This window comes from Neolamprologus multifasciatus, chromosome 1 (assembly GCF_963576455.1).
Source record: "Neolamprologus multifasciatus chromosome 1, fNeoMul1.2, whole genome shotgun sequence".
Taxonomy (NCBI): Eukaryota; Metazoa; Chordata; class Actinopteri; order Cichliformes; family Cichlidae; genus Neolamprologus; species Neolamprologus multifasciatus.
In genome coordinates, this window is record NC_140439.1 from 27,623,661 (window position 1) to 27,641,320 (window position 17,660).

The following is a 17,660-nucleotide window of genomic DNA, read 5'->3' on the forward strand; positions in this document are numbered from 1 at the left end:
TTTTGGCTCCCTCTTGTGGTAATCTCTGGAATGTACATGGCAACAACAGTTTCTGGAGCTCTAAAGACAGAAGGTTAATATGCTGATGATGACATGTTATTAAAAATAATATTCTATAATTTTGCAGCACTTCATAATGTCATCTTGTAAAACAACAGGGTAGATGATGTAAGGAAGAAAAGAGAGAAGCAAAGTAGTCTAACACCACCTCAAAGCACATTTAATTGTATAATATTAATGTCTTAAAATACTGATAAAATGTCACTGCAACATAATTAAAATAAGACAATTATGATTTACCACTAATGCTACTTGCAACAAGTAAACCATCAACTTTTGGTTACAGTATGTGGCACTTAAACATATTGCCTGTCTCTGTGTACGTGTGGATTACATCAGCAATGCAACATATAACACATAACACATAACAATGCATAACAATACAAAGACATACTGACACCTTTACCTAGCAAGGCACATGTAACTGCTGTGCTCTGACACAACCGTTAGACCAAACATAAAGTGAAAGAGTTGCCGTTTCACAAATGGGCTGAGCTGTCTGTGGTCAGTGACATCACGGGACAAAAGCTCTTCCTCATTCAAAATGACTCACTGACGTTTCAGCCATACAAGGTTGTTGGTAAGCTTTTAAATTTGGAGAAATGTCCTGTAAGTAAGGTCGGCACTAAGAGTTGTGCTTAGTTCAAGGAAGTAAAAAAATACAATGGCTCCTTTGATGTTTAAGGATGCTTTCTGGGTAAGTATATTTTTGTGGTATTGTTGTCTACTTGCTTTGTTATAGTTTCTAAACTATAGTATGTATTAATTATGTTGAACAGACTGTTTTAGGAACCCGAGAAACACCACGTTACAGTCAGCTATCGCTTGTTAGAACATTATATATTTTAAACCCTAACTGTTATCTGTAAGTTAAAATTTGCCAAATCAGGTAAACCACAAGTGATTATAGTTTATACTAGTATAGACACACAGCAGTATGGGGTGGGAGTGGGGGTGGGGGGGTTAAGGTAAGCTTTACAACTTAAAAAAATACTTAGTATGCACAATCATGAACATCATACATGTAAAGACACTGTAACGTGTTGAATCACCACTGCGTGCACCTGTAGCGATCTAGAGGGTTGGTTGGTGTATTAACTCTACGCTGCCATGCCACATACAAATATCTTTGCAGTACACAAGTGCTAGTTCTGCATTTTACCACAAAACGAGTCAAGAACATGTTGCAATACCTTTTTCAGAAATGCTGTTTATTGCAGCAGTTTTCGTTTTTTGTGTTTCGTCAATGCAGGGGTCTGACTTCACTTGCCACGCTGGGTATGAAGCCGTGACCCAAAGGTTACGAGATGGAAGGCAAATGTGCAAAGATATGGAAGAGCTATTGAAGATGAGGTTGGATCAGCTTGTATTTGTGCAATCAAAATAAACTTAAAATCATGGGTTCTGTGATTTTAATCATAGCTGCGCTTCTTTTTCCATGACCTTTACTTTACATGACTTCATACATGGAATCAACTTCCAGCTTGATCATAACATTAAGAAAAAAAAAATAGCTATCTAGTTGTCATTTCACTCATTAAACACCACATGTGGTTAGTCATGTATGAAAGATAGCAGGCCCATGACTCATTTAAGTCACAAGATGTGAGAATTTAGCTATTTCCTTTTTTAATTCTGTGTCTTGAAATATCAAAATATTCTGCATTAGCACTCATTTGTGTATATTAATTGATAATGACAAGTAATTCAAGATAAACCTTAAGATGTCACCAAAATCATCTTTGTGATGTTATGGCCTGAATAGAATGACGTAACATAAAGTCAGTGATCCTTTAGCTAAAAGAGCAACAAGAGTTTAAGTAGCAACAAGATTTCAAGTAAAAATGTTGGTATATGCATGTCAAGGCAAATGTTAGACTGTTATAACAGACTTTATATAAGCTAATTCAGTTTTACAAATAAATACTAAAATATACATTCTGGGTTCTAATGATTTGTCTGCCTATTTATACCCCACAGGGCACTGGCAGAGGAAAAGTATGGAAAGGAACTGGTGACTATTGCTCGCAAAGCTGGAGGACACATAGAGATAAGGTGAAAAACTTGCTTTGAGGTCAGCATTATGTATTGTATAGACTGCCCAACTAGTACATAAATATAGCAATTTGGACAAAAACTTTTATTTGGAAGGGTTTTGATAAGGGATGGACATGTTAAGGGTGACTGGCACTGACCAGGAAGACTACATATAAAACTACAGTCAGGCACATCATCGTCACATTCTTTAAGAGGAAACACATTTGTGCATGATACAGAAAGTGAGACAGAAAAAAAGAGACTAAAGTGTAAGTATGTGTGTGTGCATGTGTGTGTGTGTGTGTGTGTGTGTGTGTGTGTGTGTGTGTGTGTGTGTGTGTGTGTGTGTGTGTGTGTGCATGTGTGTGTGTGTGGTAAGCCCCTCGCTCAGTGTACAGTAGGTCATAACTTGTCAGTTTCCTGTTCCCTGCTATCTCAGACATCTGTACTGAACTCAATATGTTCTAAGAGCCAGAAAAAGGAAACAATGAGCCTCCAATAAAAGAATCATCTAAGTGCAGTAAAACCAAATAGATTTTTTCTTTTTTCTTTTCTTTTCTTCTTTAAAAAAAACAAAAAAACAAACAAAAAAAAACTAGGGCACAAAGTCTGCATGTTAAGGTTTGGGTGTCCTCACGGTGTTGGCAGCTGGTTAAACAATAAAACACAGTGCAAAGTTCTAGCAATGAAATTGTACTCAGCTGCTATTTTGCTTAAAATTTTGCTTTAAAAATGTTAATCTGCCTCTTTGCGAAAGAAACACAAAGTGCAGGCATGGTGAATAATTTTGATTATGAATGTGTGTTGTTTTTCCAGCACTTTGAGGGCATCATTTGAGCAACTAAAAACTCGTAAGTCCATGTGCTGTGGAAAGTTACACCCATATATATGTGTTTGTATGTCAAATGGTTCACTGTGCCATTTCAATGTTTTTTGTTGCAGAAATTGAGAACATTGGAAACTTTCACATCCAACTATCTGATATATTGAAAGAGGAGGTGAAAAAAATTGAGAGTTTCAGAGAACGTCAGAAAGAGCAGAGGAAGAAGGTATTTGGGAAATGTGTGTTGCTTAACAACTGACTTACACCCCCCCCTCCCCCCCCCCCCAAATGGTTAAGGTGTGAATACTCTGAGGATAATATGATTCTTTATTACTTTTAGTATTGCACAAGTCATTAGACTAATATTGTAACTGTTTAATGGCTGTTTCCTGTTTGGGAAACACTGTGTTACGTAAGCATTGACTTAATCCTGCAACTATTTAAATCACTTTACAGACACTGAGTGCAATGTTGTGATAGCAGCTGATAAGGGGAAACCTATAGTTTCAAAAATCAAACGATTCAAGACTTGAGTAAAGACTAATTCAGTCTTTATCAAAGTGACATCAAGACTTTTATCACATTAACAGTAAAGATCCAGGTCTTTTATTCATCAATGAACAATAACTGCAAGTATCAGGTTTGCATTGAAGCAACATATGGAAGTAATTTCAACCTTTTATCTTTAGTTTGAAAGCATCATGGAGAAGGTTCAAAAGAAAAAAGTTTCATTCTTCAAGAAGACCATGGAGGTAGGAGACACTTCCACTGCTATCATTTATCACTAACACATGGAATCAGCGTGATTTAGAAAGAAACATGAAAACTTAACCACATAAAAGTTTTTCAATTTATGTTCGAGCAAGCACAAAAAATACAAGTCAGATTTTAAAAAACATTTAAAAAAATTTGCATCACTTACAAAAAGTGTTCTTCCTGTTGCTTTGTCGGAAATAGAACTAATAATTTTTGTTTCTCTTTTTCTTAGTCTAAGAAGAACTATGAGGTGAAGTGCAAGGAGGCCGATGAGGCAGAACAGGGGGCTGAGAAAACAAATGCTACGTCCAAAAACCCTGAAAAGGTAAAATAAGTGCATAAGCTACCTCGCTAAAAGACAAATGTTTTTATAAGCAACAAAATACAAACTTTCAGATTCCTTGAGAAATGCACCACAAAATGTGCAAATGCCCACTGGCAGTTCTATTTATGAACTACAAGTTTCCAGCTGTCAGCGGTGCAGTCTTCATGATGGGACTTTTCTGCAGTTGTGCAACAGTTTGCAAGGCGGAACTAAAGTGTGTTTGTGTGCTGGTGTGAGATGTTTTCTTTTCTTCTTTTATCTCTTTCAAGACCATTCCCTATACAACCTATTTATATATCAGTCTCTCTGACTGGTGTTAAAATGGTTACATAACTCACTGAACGTGGCTTCCTGTGCACCAATTTCATTCACAGGTACGTCACAAGATAAAGCAATGCAGGCAGGCGGCCAATGATGCTGGTATGCCTTCACATTTTATTTTTAACTTGCATGCATTTTTAGTATATTGCATTCATTGTCCACTTTTTTTTTGAGAATATTTCAAGGAAAAATAAATTAAGAGAGTGGAAAACAGTGCGGTGGTTATATTTGTGTTCTTTACCAGTGTTTCATTTGTTAACTGTAACTATTAACTATGCTCTATTCTCACAGAGAAGGTGTATTTTAACAACATTGTTCAACTAGAAGCTGTTCGCCAAGACTGGGAGGGGACACACAAAAGTACATGCGAGGTACTGCAGAATATTTTCTCGTTAACTGCTTTCTAATCATGTCTCTATTCAAAATAATGGCTTTTAACCACAGAAATAGCTTCACACCACAACCCCTATAACTGTGAAAACCTTCCTGGCAGCGACCATTTGCGGAAGTACATTTCATCTTGCACTGAGAGAGCCACAAATGGAAAAACATACAACCATGCAGAAACACACTTAATCACACAAAAGTTCTGCTTTTTTTTTCAAACGACAGCTTCTTTGTGTTGACTTTGCTGTCACTAGTGGACACACACACACACACACACACATCCGGCACCTCTTGGTGGCACCCCTATAAGTAAGAAGAGAAAAAAGAAACTATGTTAAGGCAATTCAACCCTATGTCACGGTAAATATCACGTTTTGCTGTGATACTGAGTTGATCATTACCCAACAGGGTATCATTTCAAAATGCGTAACAAACACACAGGTTCACTGTGCCCATTTTGCCTCTCCGAAACGTGAAATGGGCAACCCAGTATCATGGCAAATCTTGTAATAGTACATAGTACAATAATACATTGTTGGTAATAACACAGAATTCATTTGAAAATTATAGGTGTTCCAACAGTTGGAGGGAAATCGCATCAGCATGCTCAGGTGTGCTCTCTGGGACCACTGCAATCATTTCTCCATGCAATGTGTCAAAGATGATGAGGTGAGGTAGTTTTCCCTTTATTTAATATATAAACAGAATAAAAATGTCAAGAAGAATAAAAATACAAATTTCTATTCTTAAATCAAGTATAAGTACATTATCTTGCTGGATAAACCTTAAAAAAGTTTTCTTAAAAAACAAAATGAGTGTTACAAAAAAACTGATTTTAAAATGTTCTTTTAATGAGAATTTATCAACCAGAATTGTAATAATAGTGCAGTTTTCACTCTTTGACGTTCTTCTGATCACATTTTAGTTCAATGAGGCCTTAATTTTCAAATCTTAAGTGTGCTTAAGTTGAATGTCAGACCACCGCTATGGCCTGCTACTGGATAAACTAATGGATTGCGACTTGAAGCATGTTAGTGGGCTCATGTAGCCTTGACTTCTTCTTGAAAGTTATTACAATCACTTGGCCAATAGTTTTATGGGCTCCGTACTTGCCACTTTCTTAACCATTCTAAATATAAATAACTGGCAGACAGAAAAAGTGTCTTCCAGGATTTACGAACCTAAGATTTTGTAAGAGCTGGTGAGCAGCATTGGTTGATTGCATATAAACCCAAATTGGGATCTTTTCATAAACCTAATTAACTATCAATTATGCATAAACCTAAATGAAAAGTGAAAGTAATATAATAGTAATATAAAATGTACTGAATTCCTCCTTTTTAAAACCAGTCTTACGAGGAGGTGAGGAAATTTCTGGAACAGTGTGACATTACCAAAGACAACAACTCTTTCATAGAAATGAAAGGCACCGGATTGAAGCCACCAGGTGAGCTTTCACAATTTGTATTTACTGGAAAGATGGTTGTTTTGTTTCCTTCACTTATATGTACAAAGTTGAAGTGAGAAAAGTTCCACTACAAAATAACAGGATATAAAGAGTGCAGCTCAGCTTCTTGACTTTCTCTTTCAATTGACAGACAGGCAAAAAGTATCACTTGGCCTCATTTCTCAAATGAGCAGGTTCTCTTTTCTTCTTGCAGAGCCCATAGTGTTTGAAAGCTATTACAAGACGGGGACAGTCAGGGACAACAATGGCCAAGCTCATTTTGCAGGAGGAGGAGAAGATCCCTCAAAGAGGTGAGACAGAATTAAAATCTTCTTCTTCCTAGCAGTTCATATCCCGCGATGCAGGGTCCGATGTTTTGCATGCCTTCCTCCAATTCTCCCTACCCAGGGCGTCTTCTGATGTAACATTCGCAGCCTTCATGTCATTTTTGATTCGGTCCATCCAGCACTTTTTTGGTCTTCCTCGTGGCCTGTTGCCACCTAGATCTAATTGCTGGGCTGTCTTTGCGATGGAGTTCTTATTGCTACGGGCAACATGGCCGTACCATCGGAACCTCGCCTCTCACATCTTGTCCGTGATCGGTGTCACTCCCCATCGTTTCCTGACATCTTCGTTCCTCGCTCGGTCTAGTCATGTGAGACTCAAAGGCCACCTCAGCATCTTCATCTCCATGGTGTGCTCGTGCTTGGTCATCGCTGGCCAGCACTCTGACCCGTAGAGTGCCATTGGGCGCACAATCGTCTTATAAACTTTCGCCTTAAGATAGATTGGCACTTGTCGGATAAGATTCCACTGACCTGACGCCACTTCATCCATGCTGCGTTGACACGGAGTCTAGCGTCTGGTAGAATTTCGCAGTCCGAGGTGACAAGGGACCCGAGGTACTTGAATTGGGCAACTTTAGTCAGCGGCTCGCCGTCAATAGTGATGGTACTGTTGGTCTGGGGGCCGCATTCAAGGTATTCAGTCTTCTTGATGTTCAGGCGCATGCCGTTTTTGGAGAGCCGATCTTTCCACACTTGTGTTCGGGTTTGCAGGGCTAGGCAGAATTAAAATGGGAAAAAGAAATCCAGGTGAGGCCCCCACTTATATCACTGAGCTTCTGCAACCCTACTCTCCAAACCGGATCCTTAGATTCACTGATAGTGGTCTTAAAACTGATAGTGGTCTAACCATTCCATTTGAAAACAAAGGGGATCGCGTTTTTCAAACCTTGGCTCCAATATTGTGGAACAGTTTACCTCCCCCGCTACGCAACATCAACCCTTTAGCTACTTTTAAAACAAAGCTCAAAACACATCTGTTTAGACAGGCATTTAGGTAATATTCATGTGTAGCAAACTGTTTTATTGGATGTGCTATTATACTGCGTTTTACTGTTTCAATTGATATGCTTTTATTCCAATGTGAAGTACTTTGGAATAACTTCCTGTTTTAAAAAGCGCTATATAAATACATTTTACTTACTTACTTAATAATTCCAGAGGAGACCTGCTTCAACAGTGTTTATAACATACTATATACTATACTATAGTGTATATAATATACTATATAATATACTTTAGTTCATATAATGTATATAATATACTTTGTACTCTGCAAACTAAACACAAACCATGTCCTGAAAATATTCTCTTTGTTAATCATCATCTTTATCTTCATCGTTTGTTGTTATTTTTTAATGTTAGAAATTTGGATCTTTGCTCGGTGAATTCACAAAAGTAAACATTTGTATCTTAAATATCTCTCTTGATCTAAAGGTGTTCCGATCCCCTGCTTGGAAGTTCTCTGAACATTGGCATGGACAGTCCACTCAGCCCACGATCTACACTGTCATCCATTGGAGAATGTAAGTACTGCAACCGCTCACTCAGTTATTGTTAAACTGTAGGAAAGACCTAAATCTTCAATATTTTGTTGGTTCTGTTATATTTTATGAATTGCATATATAGAGAGTTGGTCTTTCTATTCATATATTGGAGGCTAGAGCAGTCAATTAATTTGAAACATTTCACTATATGAATCAGAGATAAAAATGATATTCTAATATTATATCAAGAAAGTACACTTCAAAAGTAAGAAAGAACTTTAAATTTGCTATAGTGGACTTGATGAGAGGCCAATCTCTTCTCCTATGAGTCATGTATGTGCCAAATGTGTAAAACTGTATAGACTGTTGGTTTTGAACAGTAACACATCACAGGCCCTGTTGGTCTCTTAATGAAAGAAACGGTAGAAATGTGTCCTTTCACGCATTCATACACAATGGCTGTTGTCATTTACGAACATACTGCACACGAAACACTCTGCAATTATAAAACATGGGGCTAGAAAAAGTATTATATGTAGTCATGGGTCAAACACATAGTTGCGTGAATTTGTTGGCACTTTTTGTGCTATTTAAAGTTGGACTCTGTGGGTGGATATGGGTGGCTACCTTTGCCAAAGCTGCACTTTGGAACTCTTTGTTGTACTTTTGTTGGTCACATTGGTAACCTCCTAAGACCCGAACTCTTTCATGGCATGCATTTTTAGTTTCTCTTTGATATTTGTGGGGCGATCGTGGCTCAAGAGTTGGGAGTTCGCCTTGTAATCGGAAAGGTTGCCGGTTCGAGCCCCGGCTTGGACAGTCTCGGTCGTTGTGTCCTTGGGCAAGACACTTCACCTGTTGCTTACTGGTGGTGGTCAGAGGGCCCGGTGGCGCCAGTGTCTGGCAGCCTCGCCTCTGTCAGTGCGCCCCAGGGTGGCTGTGGCTACAATGTAGCTTGCCATCACCAGTGTGTGGATGACTGGATATGTAAAGCGCTATATAAATACAGGCCATTTACCATTTGGACCCGATGAATGTAAAAACAAAGAATTACCAGATTTTTTTTTTTTTTTTAACCTGATTTTTGTTTCTGAGAAAAATTAGAGCCACATATGAGGATATTTGTTTACAATTTCAATAGAACAGTGGCAGTTTAATATCCTCGTATGTGGATATCAGGCCCTTGTAGAGCAAAATTTAGTATATTGGTCTAAACAACCTAAAATGTGATGTCCACATATGTGGACGCCAGGTCCCAGGAGGTTAAAATACATAACAGATTAATAAATTAATTAATTAATTTATTTTTATATTTTGTGTTTGCAATTTCTGACATTTAATTCTGCTTTAGTTCAGCTTTCAGATGACGGATATGCACCCCTTCCATGCATTCACCAAGAAGTGCCACTGTCCACAGGTCCACCTGATGAAATCTTCTATGTTGTGCTTTATCAATACACTGCAAAGGTGATTTGCATGATTATTTTAAAACGTACAGCAAGAAAGTGAACATTGAGCAAGATGATCAAGAAAGAAAAGAAGAAAGTAGACGATATTAGCGGTACTGTATTTAAGGGATATTTGCCTGTAATTAAGATGTGCTTTCTTTACATCGACTGATCAGGAAGAAGATGAGCTATCTGTGAGCCGAGGAGATGTAGTTCGAGTGCTGGACCAAGAACAAAATGGGTGGTGGATGGTGGAGAGGAATGGGTTTAGTGGACTGGTGCCAGGAAACTATCTAGGCCAAATTTAAACATGTATGCAAATACAGTAATTTTCTTTATATCTCAGGAGAAATTCAATTTATTTATAGTAATTTCATGAAAAAGAACCGTAAATCCAATTCTTACTTGCCTGCCCCTTTACCTTAAAACAGTGGTTCACAAAATGTGGGCGGGCTATTTCACTGATAATATGCAACTTTATTTAAGTAAAATGCTATGTGCATCATTTTTTATCGTTAATATAATTAATCAAATTAAATACTGTGGGGGGTGGGGGGTTTATAGCTTATGATATAGAGCATGCAAAAAAAAACAACTTTGAGAACCCCTGCCTTACAATGAGTTTTATCATAAAATGCAATAATTTATGTTATTGGTATCTGATTTTTGCCCCCAGAATGACTGGTTTTGGGGGACAAACACACTGTGATTGTGCAAACACAATTGTGCCCCCACAACATGCGTGGTATACACAGAACAACAGTTGCAAATGCAAGAAAGTAGACACAAAGAATGTCAACACATCAAAACAGATGTCTCATATGCTTAAAAACTTGCACGCTTGCAAAGACACACACCAAAGCGAACACATGCTACACACAATACAGCCTACAAACACACACATTTTTGCCAGGCTTTTTTTCCCAAGTGCTCTTACAATACTGGCTAACATGAAAAACTAACCAAAAACCTGAATTAAAAAGGATAATTTAGTAAGCAGTAGACTACCTAAGCAATTAATGCAAGTTAAAGGAAATGCATTCACCAGCTTATATCAGCCTCATTGTTTAAACTGGTTTGGATAATCAGTATAGCTATACTGTTTATCTCATCTTTAGTTCCTATACTTGTAATATATGACCAAAGAATGGTTAGCCATCTAGAAAATTTAGAATTTAGAAAACCAATGAAGAATTTAAAAATTCCCTTCATTCAGTCAAGTTACCATGTTTTCAACATGAATCTGTATGTTACTAATAGTAGCAAACTAGTACTGCACCAGTACATTCTAAGCACTGTAACATCACATACTTTTTTCATTAAAATTTGAACTTAAATGACTTGTGATAAGATGAATGACAAGAAAACAGAATGAGTACCATGTGTAAACCACCAGTGGCTGCTAAGTTTAACAGCATTAAGCAGCCACATATATAGAGCGGAAATGTATATGCTTCTGGCTGTCAATCCTTCTTTGTTTAGAAATGCAGTTCCTGACTAAACTATGACATAGTCTTTTAAATCATCCATTTATTTGGTGCACATGTGAGCTGGTGAAAATAGAGGGCTGGATTTCTAGTTATGTGAAAAGGAAGGTTTTCATAGAACTCTATGCTGTCCTTAACAACTGAGTACAAATTATGATTCACTACCTTGTAGAATCACCTTTAGGAGCAATACCATGAAGTAATCGTTTTCATGCTTCATCCGTTTCTCACGCTGTTGTTGACACTGTTGCTCACACACAGCTCTCTTAAGGTCCGGCTACAGCATTTCAGTCATGTTGAGGTCTGGACTTTGCAACATATTTTCTATTTCAGCCATCTTGCTTATGTGTTTGGGATCATTACCCTATTGCATAGCCCAGTTTTGGCCAAGATTTTGCTGTCCGACAGATGGCCTCACTCTTGACTCTGGTGTTCTTTGAAATACAATGGCTGCAAAATGAGCCCAAATTATCAGCCCTCCAAAACCAAGCTTAACAGTGGTATGGGGTGTTTACGCTGATGCGCAGTTGGCTTCCAATAAATGTCTCCCTTTGCATTATGACTAGGCATCTCTCTTTGGTCTTGTTCTGGAGGTCTTTTGGTTTGCTCAAATACAACTTTGCAAACCTAAACTATTATTCCATCTTCTCCCTACAATTCTTCCAAACAAGCCATACTCGTTCAGGAATTGTACTGTCAGATACTTAGATATAACACCCTAAATGAGGAATGTAGCTCTTGGCCTTTTGTAATTTCTCTGAGTATTGCATGGTCAGACTTTGGGTGAAATTGCTGGGGAATCTACTACTGGGAAGTAGATGTGGTCTTGTAGCGTTAACATAGCAAAACTAAATGGTCCAAATTAGTAATCTGCCAAAACTTCTTTTACAGAGGTGGTCACACTTGCTGATGATCAGTTGCATTTGATTAGCAGCACCAGGCTGATAATTACCCACTTAATTCCCATAGAAGACATAACTGTGTAATGTGTTTTTCACAGGACTGCATAAAATCCTGCAAAAACGTTCCTTTTCATATGACTGTAGTAATCATCATTTATATCTGCTGTACATAAAAGCTTTTCTGTAAACCTTCCACAGACCATCGGCTACAGAAGTAGCACATACAGATGAACAAACTACTAGAATAAACTATTTTTATGCTTGTCAAGTGACGGCACATTTAAACATGTTTAATATATTTCCATACGCCTGATGATATAGCCATATGATATTGCTTAAGTACTTCGTGTCGGTTTGGTTTTTTTTGGTAGCATATTTACTATCACGTGAATAAAAAATTAAAAGAATCCAGTTGAGGTGTATGAGTTTATTTGTCTCCTTTTATCGCTCATATTTTTCAGTGGAACTAGCTAAATATGGGATCAACTTAACAGCTTAAAAATATTAAAAGGGTACACACTTTCACTACAAGGTACAAAGAATGTGTATTTTTTTAAAAATCAGGTTTATACTTAACAAATCAAACTAAACTAGTAAATGTGTGACTGTAACAGATTAAATCTACATATATAAATCTTTAGGTAACACTGATAATACCCCTACTGATGGCACTGGAGACCAAATAGTTAATTCACAATTTATATCTTAGCAATGCCTTGTTAGTGAAGCCTGATTTGGAAATTTACAATCGGAATATTTGTGAACATAAACAACTCTTTCACCAAACATGGCTTTGAGAATGAGATGCTGCTCCAACACCTAAAAAAAAAAAAAACATTCATTATTCTTATTCTGCAAATCTTAAAAACTAGACTGCATTCATGGAACAGCTAAGATTAAAACATCAGATCTGCACTATGCTAAAAAGATTTGTCTGGTCAAACCAAGGCCTTGGTAACGGAGTACATGTTATTTTTAACACAGCTTATGCAATTGGACAACCACTAAATATCTCCAGAGTTCCAGCCATGGTGCAAAATAGCACGCCAAGAAAAAGCTTTCATACAACACGACCAGTCTTATTTTCACATTTAAGCTTCTCGTCATCCTTATTGGGCATATACACAAATTTTATGCAGCCACAATTTAAAGAAAAAAAATTGCACATCAATAATCAGAAATCAATTAGCCATATACAACTTTGGCTTTTGTAAATCTTTCAGTATTTGTAACAAAAGGATAAACATTTAAAAGTAACAGGAACTTGGAAAGCATGTCAATAAATAAATGGTTTTCCCTTGAAGCCCCCACCCAAAACGTCAGTGTTCGCTACTTTATCATGAATTGTGCAAGGTGTGCTTGAGCTTATATAACTATAGCTGATAACTAGTGTGAACATGTCCTGTGACGCTCCTGTTGATTTTCTTAGTGTTTTGTTGGCCGGCTGCATTCTTCATGCATAGCTGTTGGTTGTGACCAGCAGCTCATACGCTGGGTCGTGGCTCCTCCTGCACAGCACCACGCAAGCACAGAGCATGCCCAGCATCTGCAGGCAGACAGCACAGGGATCGAAACTGTGAAGTCAATTTTTTCCCTTCAGCAACCTCCATGTAAATTTAATTAAACAGCACAACTCAACAGTTTAAAATTTTAACAGGAATATTGGGACACACTATAGAACATACTCTGTAATGTATAAGAACTATACTTGTATTTATCACTATATGCACTCTGGCTGTAAAGTTGGATGTTATGCTGACAACAACCACAGCATAGATGCTTTGTTAAACATAGATGCTTTGACCACATTTACTTTGTCTCAATTAGGTCAGAGCTACTTTCAGTTCACTTGTTACCAAGACAACTACAGTTTCAATAATACACCCTACTCACCTGAGTCTATTGCAAGACTCTTTAAATATAGTTCTGTTTATATGCTTTAGCTGAGTGATGACGCGGCATATAAATATGTAAAATCGCACTATAACTATCTGCAAGACAAAATACAGGTGTCAACATTTTAAGACCATTGTGTTTGCAGCTTATATTCCTTACCTGTATAGATGCAAAAGTCAACGCAGCCCATATGACATACATCATAATCTCCTTTAATTTCTTCACAACAAGAGCTTCACATCCCTAAAGACAAAAAATAAAAAAGTTTTCCAGCTTTAAACACACTTGTAACGTGCTGGAAAATACTTACAGTCTCTGCAAACGATTTAATTACAGACGCCAAACTAGTGGTGTGTACCTCTTGGTAAAGATCTGCTGGTCGAGTGAGCGTGCCTGTACAGTTGCTGATGTTGGGCTGACAGCAACTGACGGGGACGCTGTTGTTCTTGGATTCTTTAAACCAGTGGGTGTTCTTCCAGTCAGAGTAGTTGTGAATGCCACAGCAGTGAAGCTAGGACAAACAGTGAATGAAAATGTTTAATTACAATTTTAAAATTCATCATCTAATATATGACTACCAGGAAAGCATAAAAAGTAACGTAATTAAAAACTGCACGCACACACTTTTTCCAGTTTTAGATGACAAAATCATTTGTCACAATAGAAGTTTTTTTCTCACCTGCCTCTGCACATAATCAATCGCCCGGCTAGGAGCATCAGTGTTGGTGCCGCTGTATTCATTGTAAACTTTTTGAATGGAGTGATTCACCTCATCTTCTACCTATAAAAACAAAGAAAACAAAACAAAAAATAACACAACTGTCACTATTCACCACTCATTGCTCACTCAAAGTAATTTGCTGACTTAGTCTTATAACATTGTCAAAAAACTAATTATAGAAGCACTTTAACCCAAACAGATTAAGGATAAATGAGAGCGGCTAAATTAATTACATTTATTCATCACAGCAGAAGGAGCTGTTTTACACACAGTAATAAACCATTTATTTGTAAATTACATAAAAACTCCCTTGTTCACAAGGGGTTGCCACAGTGGATTATCCTGAAACAGGAGACAAATTAAGATTTAGCAGCAGCATTTCATTGTCGCCTTTAACAGAAAAGAACGCGACCAGCAAAACAGTGTTTACCTTTGCTCTGTATATGTAGCCGAGCACCACCACCACACACTCCGTTACAAATACCAGCAGGAGTATGGCAGCAAACTGAAAAACAGAGACAGAAAGCTGATGTTAAAATTGATCTAAAATTAAAGAAAATATTGAACATAAGACATTTTCTCTGTGTCTTAAAGCCTATATTAAAACTCTTAAATCATTAGGCAGTTGGCCACTGAATGCATTAGTAATTAATAATAATAATACTAATAATAATTGTCCCCATTTATAAAAAGTGTCTTTTCTAATGTAGTTTCAATGCAATGTGAGGTTTTATCAATCAAAATTGCCAAAACAAGTGAAAATGTCAAATTATTGAGATTTTATTTTTAAAATCCCTCCCTGCATTTTTACCGCATTTTAAGTATTTTCTTCAATTCTGCAATTTAATTCATTAAATTCCCATTAAAACCCATATTGCATTATTATTGCTTTAGCAAAGCCATGTATGTACATTCCCAGCAAGAGTCGGGTGTCAGCATCCCCCAGTAGTAACTTAAAAAGGGAGTTTCTTCACCAACTTTTAACAAAAAAAAAGTTCGCAAAATGTGCAACAAACTGTTCTCACTAAAGACATAAACTTCTTTCAGCACTTGAAGCAAAAACACAACCAGGCTATGAAGGTAATATAAAGGCTATGAGATACTAGCAGCTGCTGATGTCTGACTGAAATGTAAACAAACGACTCCCCAATCGCAGCATTTGCAAGTTATGCTCAACATGAAAGGAAAAGAAAATAGTGGATGTAAATTAGTGATGGTCGAAAGGAAGGGCTTTAAAATGCTAGTTAAGAAGCTCAAACCAATATACAGCATCCCAGGTAGAAATGAGGTTTTAGTGCCAATATTGTGAAAATGCCCTTCCCTTACTTACAATATTAATGGTGCTGCCTGCAAACTGCAAGCATGAAAAACACCATTCAGTATTTTTTACTTTATCATCAGAAATATCGATATTGCAAATTTTCTTGAAATATATCACCAACCTTCCTTGGCACTTCTTAACGTGTTTCCTACAGTTTCCTACTATAGGCATAAAACCACTTTTTTTTTTGGCATACTCACCGTTGCCAAGCCACAGGAGCTTTCACGTATTGTTGCGCAGCAGCCAATCAAACCGATGATGAAGAGAAGAGTTCCGACAGCTATGATTACAACAGCTGGAATCAACGTGTACACGTCTTCAAAGAAGTGGTCATAGTCATCATATGTGATAAACACATAAGCTCCTATGTAGCATAAAATTCCAGCTGCAGCCTGCAGAGAGAAACAGGGAAAAATCAGAAGACTCAGATGTAAAAGCATAAAGAGACATAACCTGCTTTTTCAATGCTTCAATTTATGTGAGTGCAAATCATTTAATAATACATTTTCGGCCTAAAAGAATTTAACTGACACTTCTTGCAGTTGCACCACCTGACTTAAGCCATCTTTGCAACTTTTGTAATTATTTTCAATTCAGACAGGCTTTTACTTAATCGTCTGTGTTAACGTTTTTATTTGGTAGCAAAAGCATACACTTCTCCCCTATTATTCGTTTTTTGATTTCATAATTAAACTATAGTTTTTGTATGGTTGCACCACCCTGACATTTGAGAACATGCAAACCATTAAACAATCATTTTAATGAGCTGAACAGCTTTAAAATTATTGTTATATCAGATTTTGAATGTATAATAATTTAAACCCCAGCTTTAAAAGTGTTCTTAGTCTTCTCTTTTTTCACGAATTTTATTTAACCAGAAATTTACAAGAGAGTCCTGGACAAGATAGCAGCCTTACAAACTCAAAACATTTTTTCAAAATGCTACAAATACAACATTATATATAAGATCTACAACATGATATCCAATATATAAATATTCCTTATGCTGCTTTTATACTCGCACACAAATATAGGCATGTTTACCAACACGAAAACATTGTAAATCATATATATTTTTTGAATAAACTCAGAATATATTCACATATTATTTATTTATCAAATAAAAACCTACAAGTAATTCATTTAATAAATGATTTTAAATAGAAATCATGAACTTGGACACAAAAACATGACATTTCAATCACCCACATGTGCTATAACGACATCATAGCTTCACATGAATAATGGTAATTCAGGCTCACAGACAAAGCACGCATAAGCCGTGTGGACTGGGCCTCACGTCTCTATATTATTCAGTCATCCTGCTTGATCGTGTATTTTGAATTTTGCTCATCTATACATGCTTTAATTTAGCTCTGCTGTTCTTTTAATATACTAGCATGATGCAGCTCAAACAGCGCTGGAGGTTAACTCAGCTGCTGCTGCATAACGTCATAGCTATAAGTTGTGGGCGGCAGCTAAAGCACACGCTACAGCTACAGCTACTCCTAACCAGTCAAATGGGTTTCCAGTTAACGTCCGTGCATCTTACAGTGAACACTAACGTCAGAGAGAGTCTGTACACATAATTACCGCCACATAATGCATCTGTTTTATCGCCTAACTGCAGTGCATCTCTGGCGCAGTTTGCTAACAGTCTCCATCATTGGCCTTACTGGGATGCTGCACATTGTTCAAGCATCTGCCGTTTCCTTACCCAAAATATTAGATTGAGGAAAACCAAGACGGTTTTAGATGACGTAATCCCACACTGGCCCATCGTATCGAGAGAGCTTAAATGGAAAGACTTCGTATATATGTATATTTAAAAAATTAAATACTGATGCACCTGCACCTTGACTGTTAAAATAATAAAATGGCTTCGTCCTGCCCCACTG

General features: G+C 37.1%; 2 protein-coding genes across 2 annotated transcripts; one reads left to right on the forward strand and one right to left on the reverse strand.

Annotated features, from left to right (window-relative positions):
* The first annotated feature begins 454 nt into the window (after window positions 1-454).
* LOC146525901 (proline-serine-threonine phosphatase-interacting protein 1-like) lies at window positions 455-12,692 on the forward strand. Its single transcript, XM_085159829.1, has 15 exons — window positions 455-757; window positions 1,313-1,413; window positions 2,041-2,115; window positions 2,914-2,948; window positions 3,040-3,146; window positions 3,610-3,672; window positions 3,909-4,001; window positions 4,376-4,421; window positions 4,614-4,693; window positions 5,280-5,378; window positions 6,060-6,156; window positions 6,371-6,467; window positions 7,938-8,026; window positions 9,339-9,454; window positions 9,612-12,692. Exons 1-15 carry the CDS (start codon window positions 725-727, stop codon window positions 9,741-9,743), a joined length of 1,263 nt encoding a protein of 420 aa, XP_085015955.1. The 5' UTR covers window positions 455-724; the 3' UTR covers window positions 9,744-12,692.
* On the reverse strand, window positions 12,237-17,660 carry LOC146525902 (tetraspanin-3-like). Its single transcript, XM_085159842.1, has 7 exons — window positions 17,480-17,660; window positions 15,963-16,154; window positions 14,872-14,946; window positions 14,400-14,501; window positions 14,079-14,231; window positions 13,880-13,963; window positions 12,237-13,370 (listed from the first exon to the last, which is right to left on the reverse strand). Exons 1-7 carry the CDS (start codon window positions 17,540-17,542, stop codon window positions 13,278-13,280), a joined length of 762 nt encoding a protein of 253 aa, XP_085015968.1. The 5' UTR covers window positions 17,543-17,660; the 3' UTR covers window positions 12,237-13,277.

Excerpts from the sequence above, each read along its gene's own strand:
- LOC146525901 (XM_085159829.1), top strand. The coding sequence starts at position 725 with ATGGCTCCTTTGATGTTTAAGGATGCTTTCTGG. Across the intron at positions 5,379-6,059 it reads AATGTGTCAAAGATGATGAG|TCTTACGAGGAGGTGAGGAA; the intron begins GTGAGGTAGTTT and ends TTTTAAAACCAG. Across the intron at positions 8,027-9,338 it reads ACTGTCATCCATTGGAGAAT|TTCAGCTTTCAGATGACGGA; the intron begins GTAAGTACTGCA and ends ATTCTGCTTTAG.
- LOC146525902 (XM_085159842.1), bottom strand. The coding sequence starts at position 17,542 with ATGGGCCAGTGTGGGATTACGTCATCTAAAACCGTCTTGGTTTTCCTC. Across the intron at positions 16,155-17,479 it reads TCCTCAATCTAATATTTTGG|GCTGCAGCTGGAATTTTATG; the intron begins GTAAGGAAACGG and ends TTCTCTCTGCAG. Across the intron at positions 14,502-14,871 it reads GCTACATATACAGAGCAAAG|GTAGAAGATGAGGTGAATCA; the intron begins GTAAACACTGTT and ends TTGTTTTTATAG.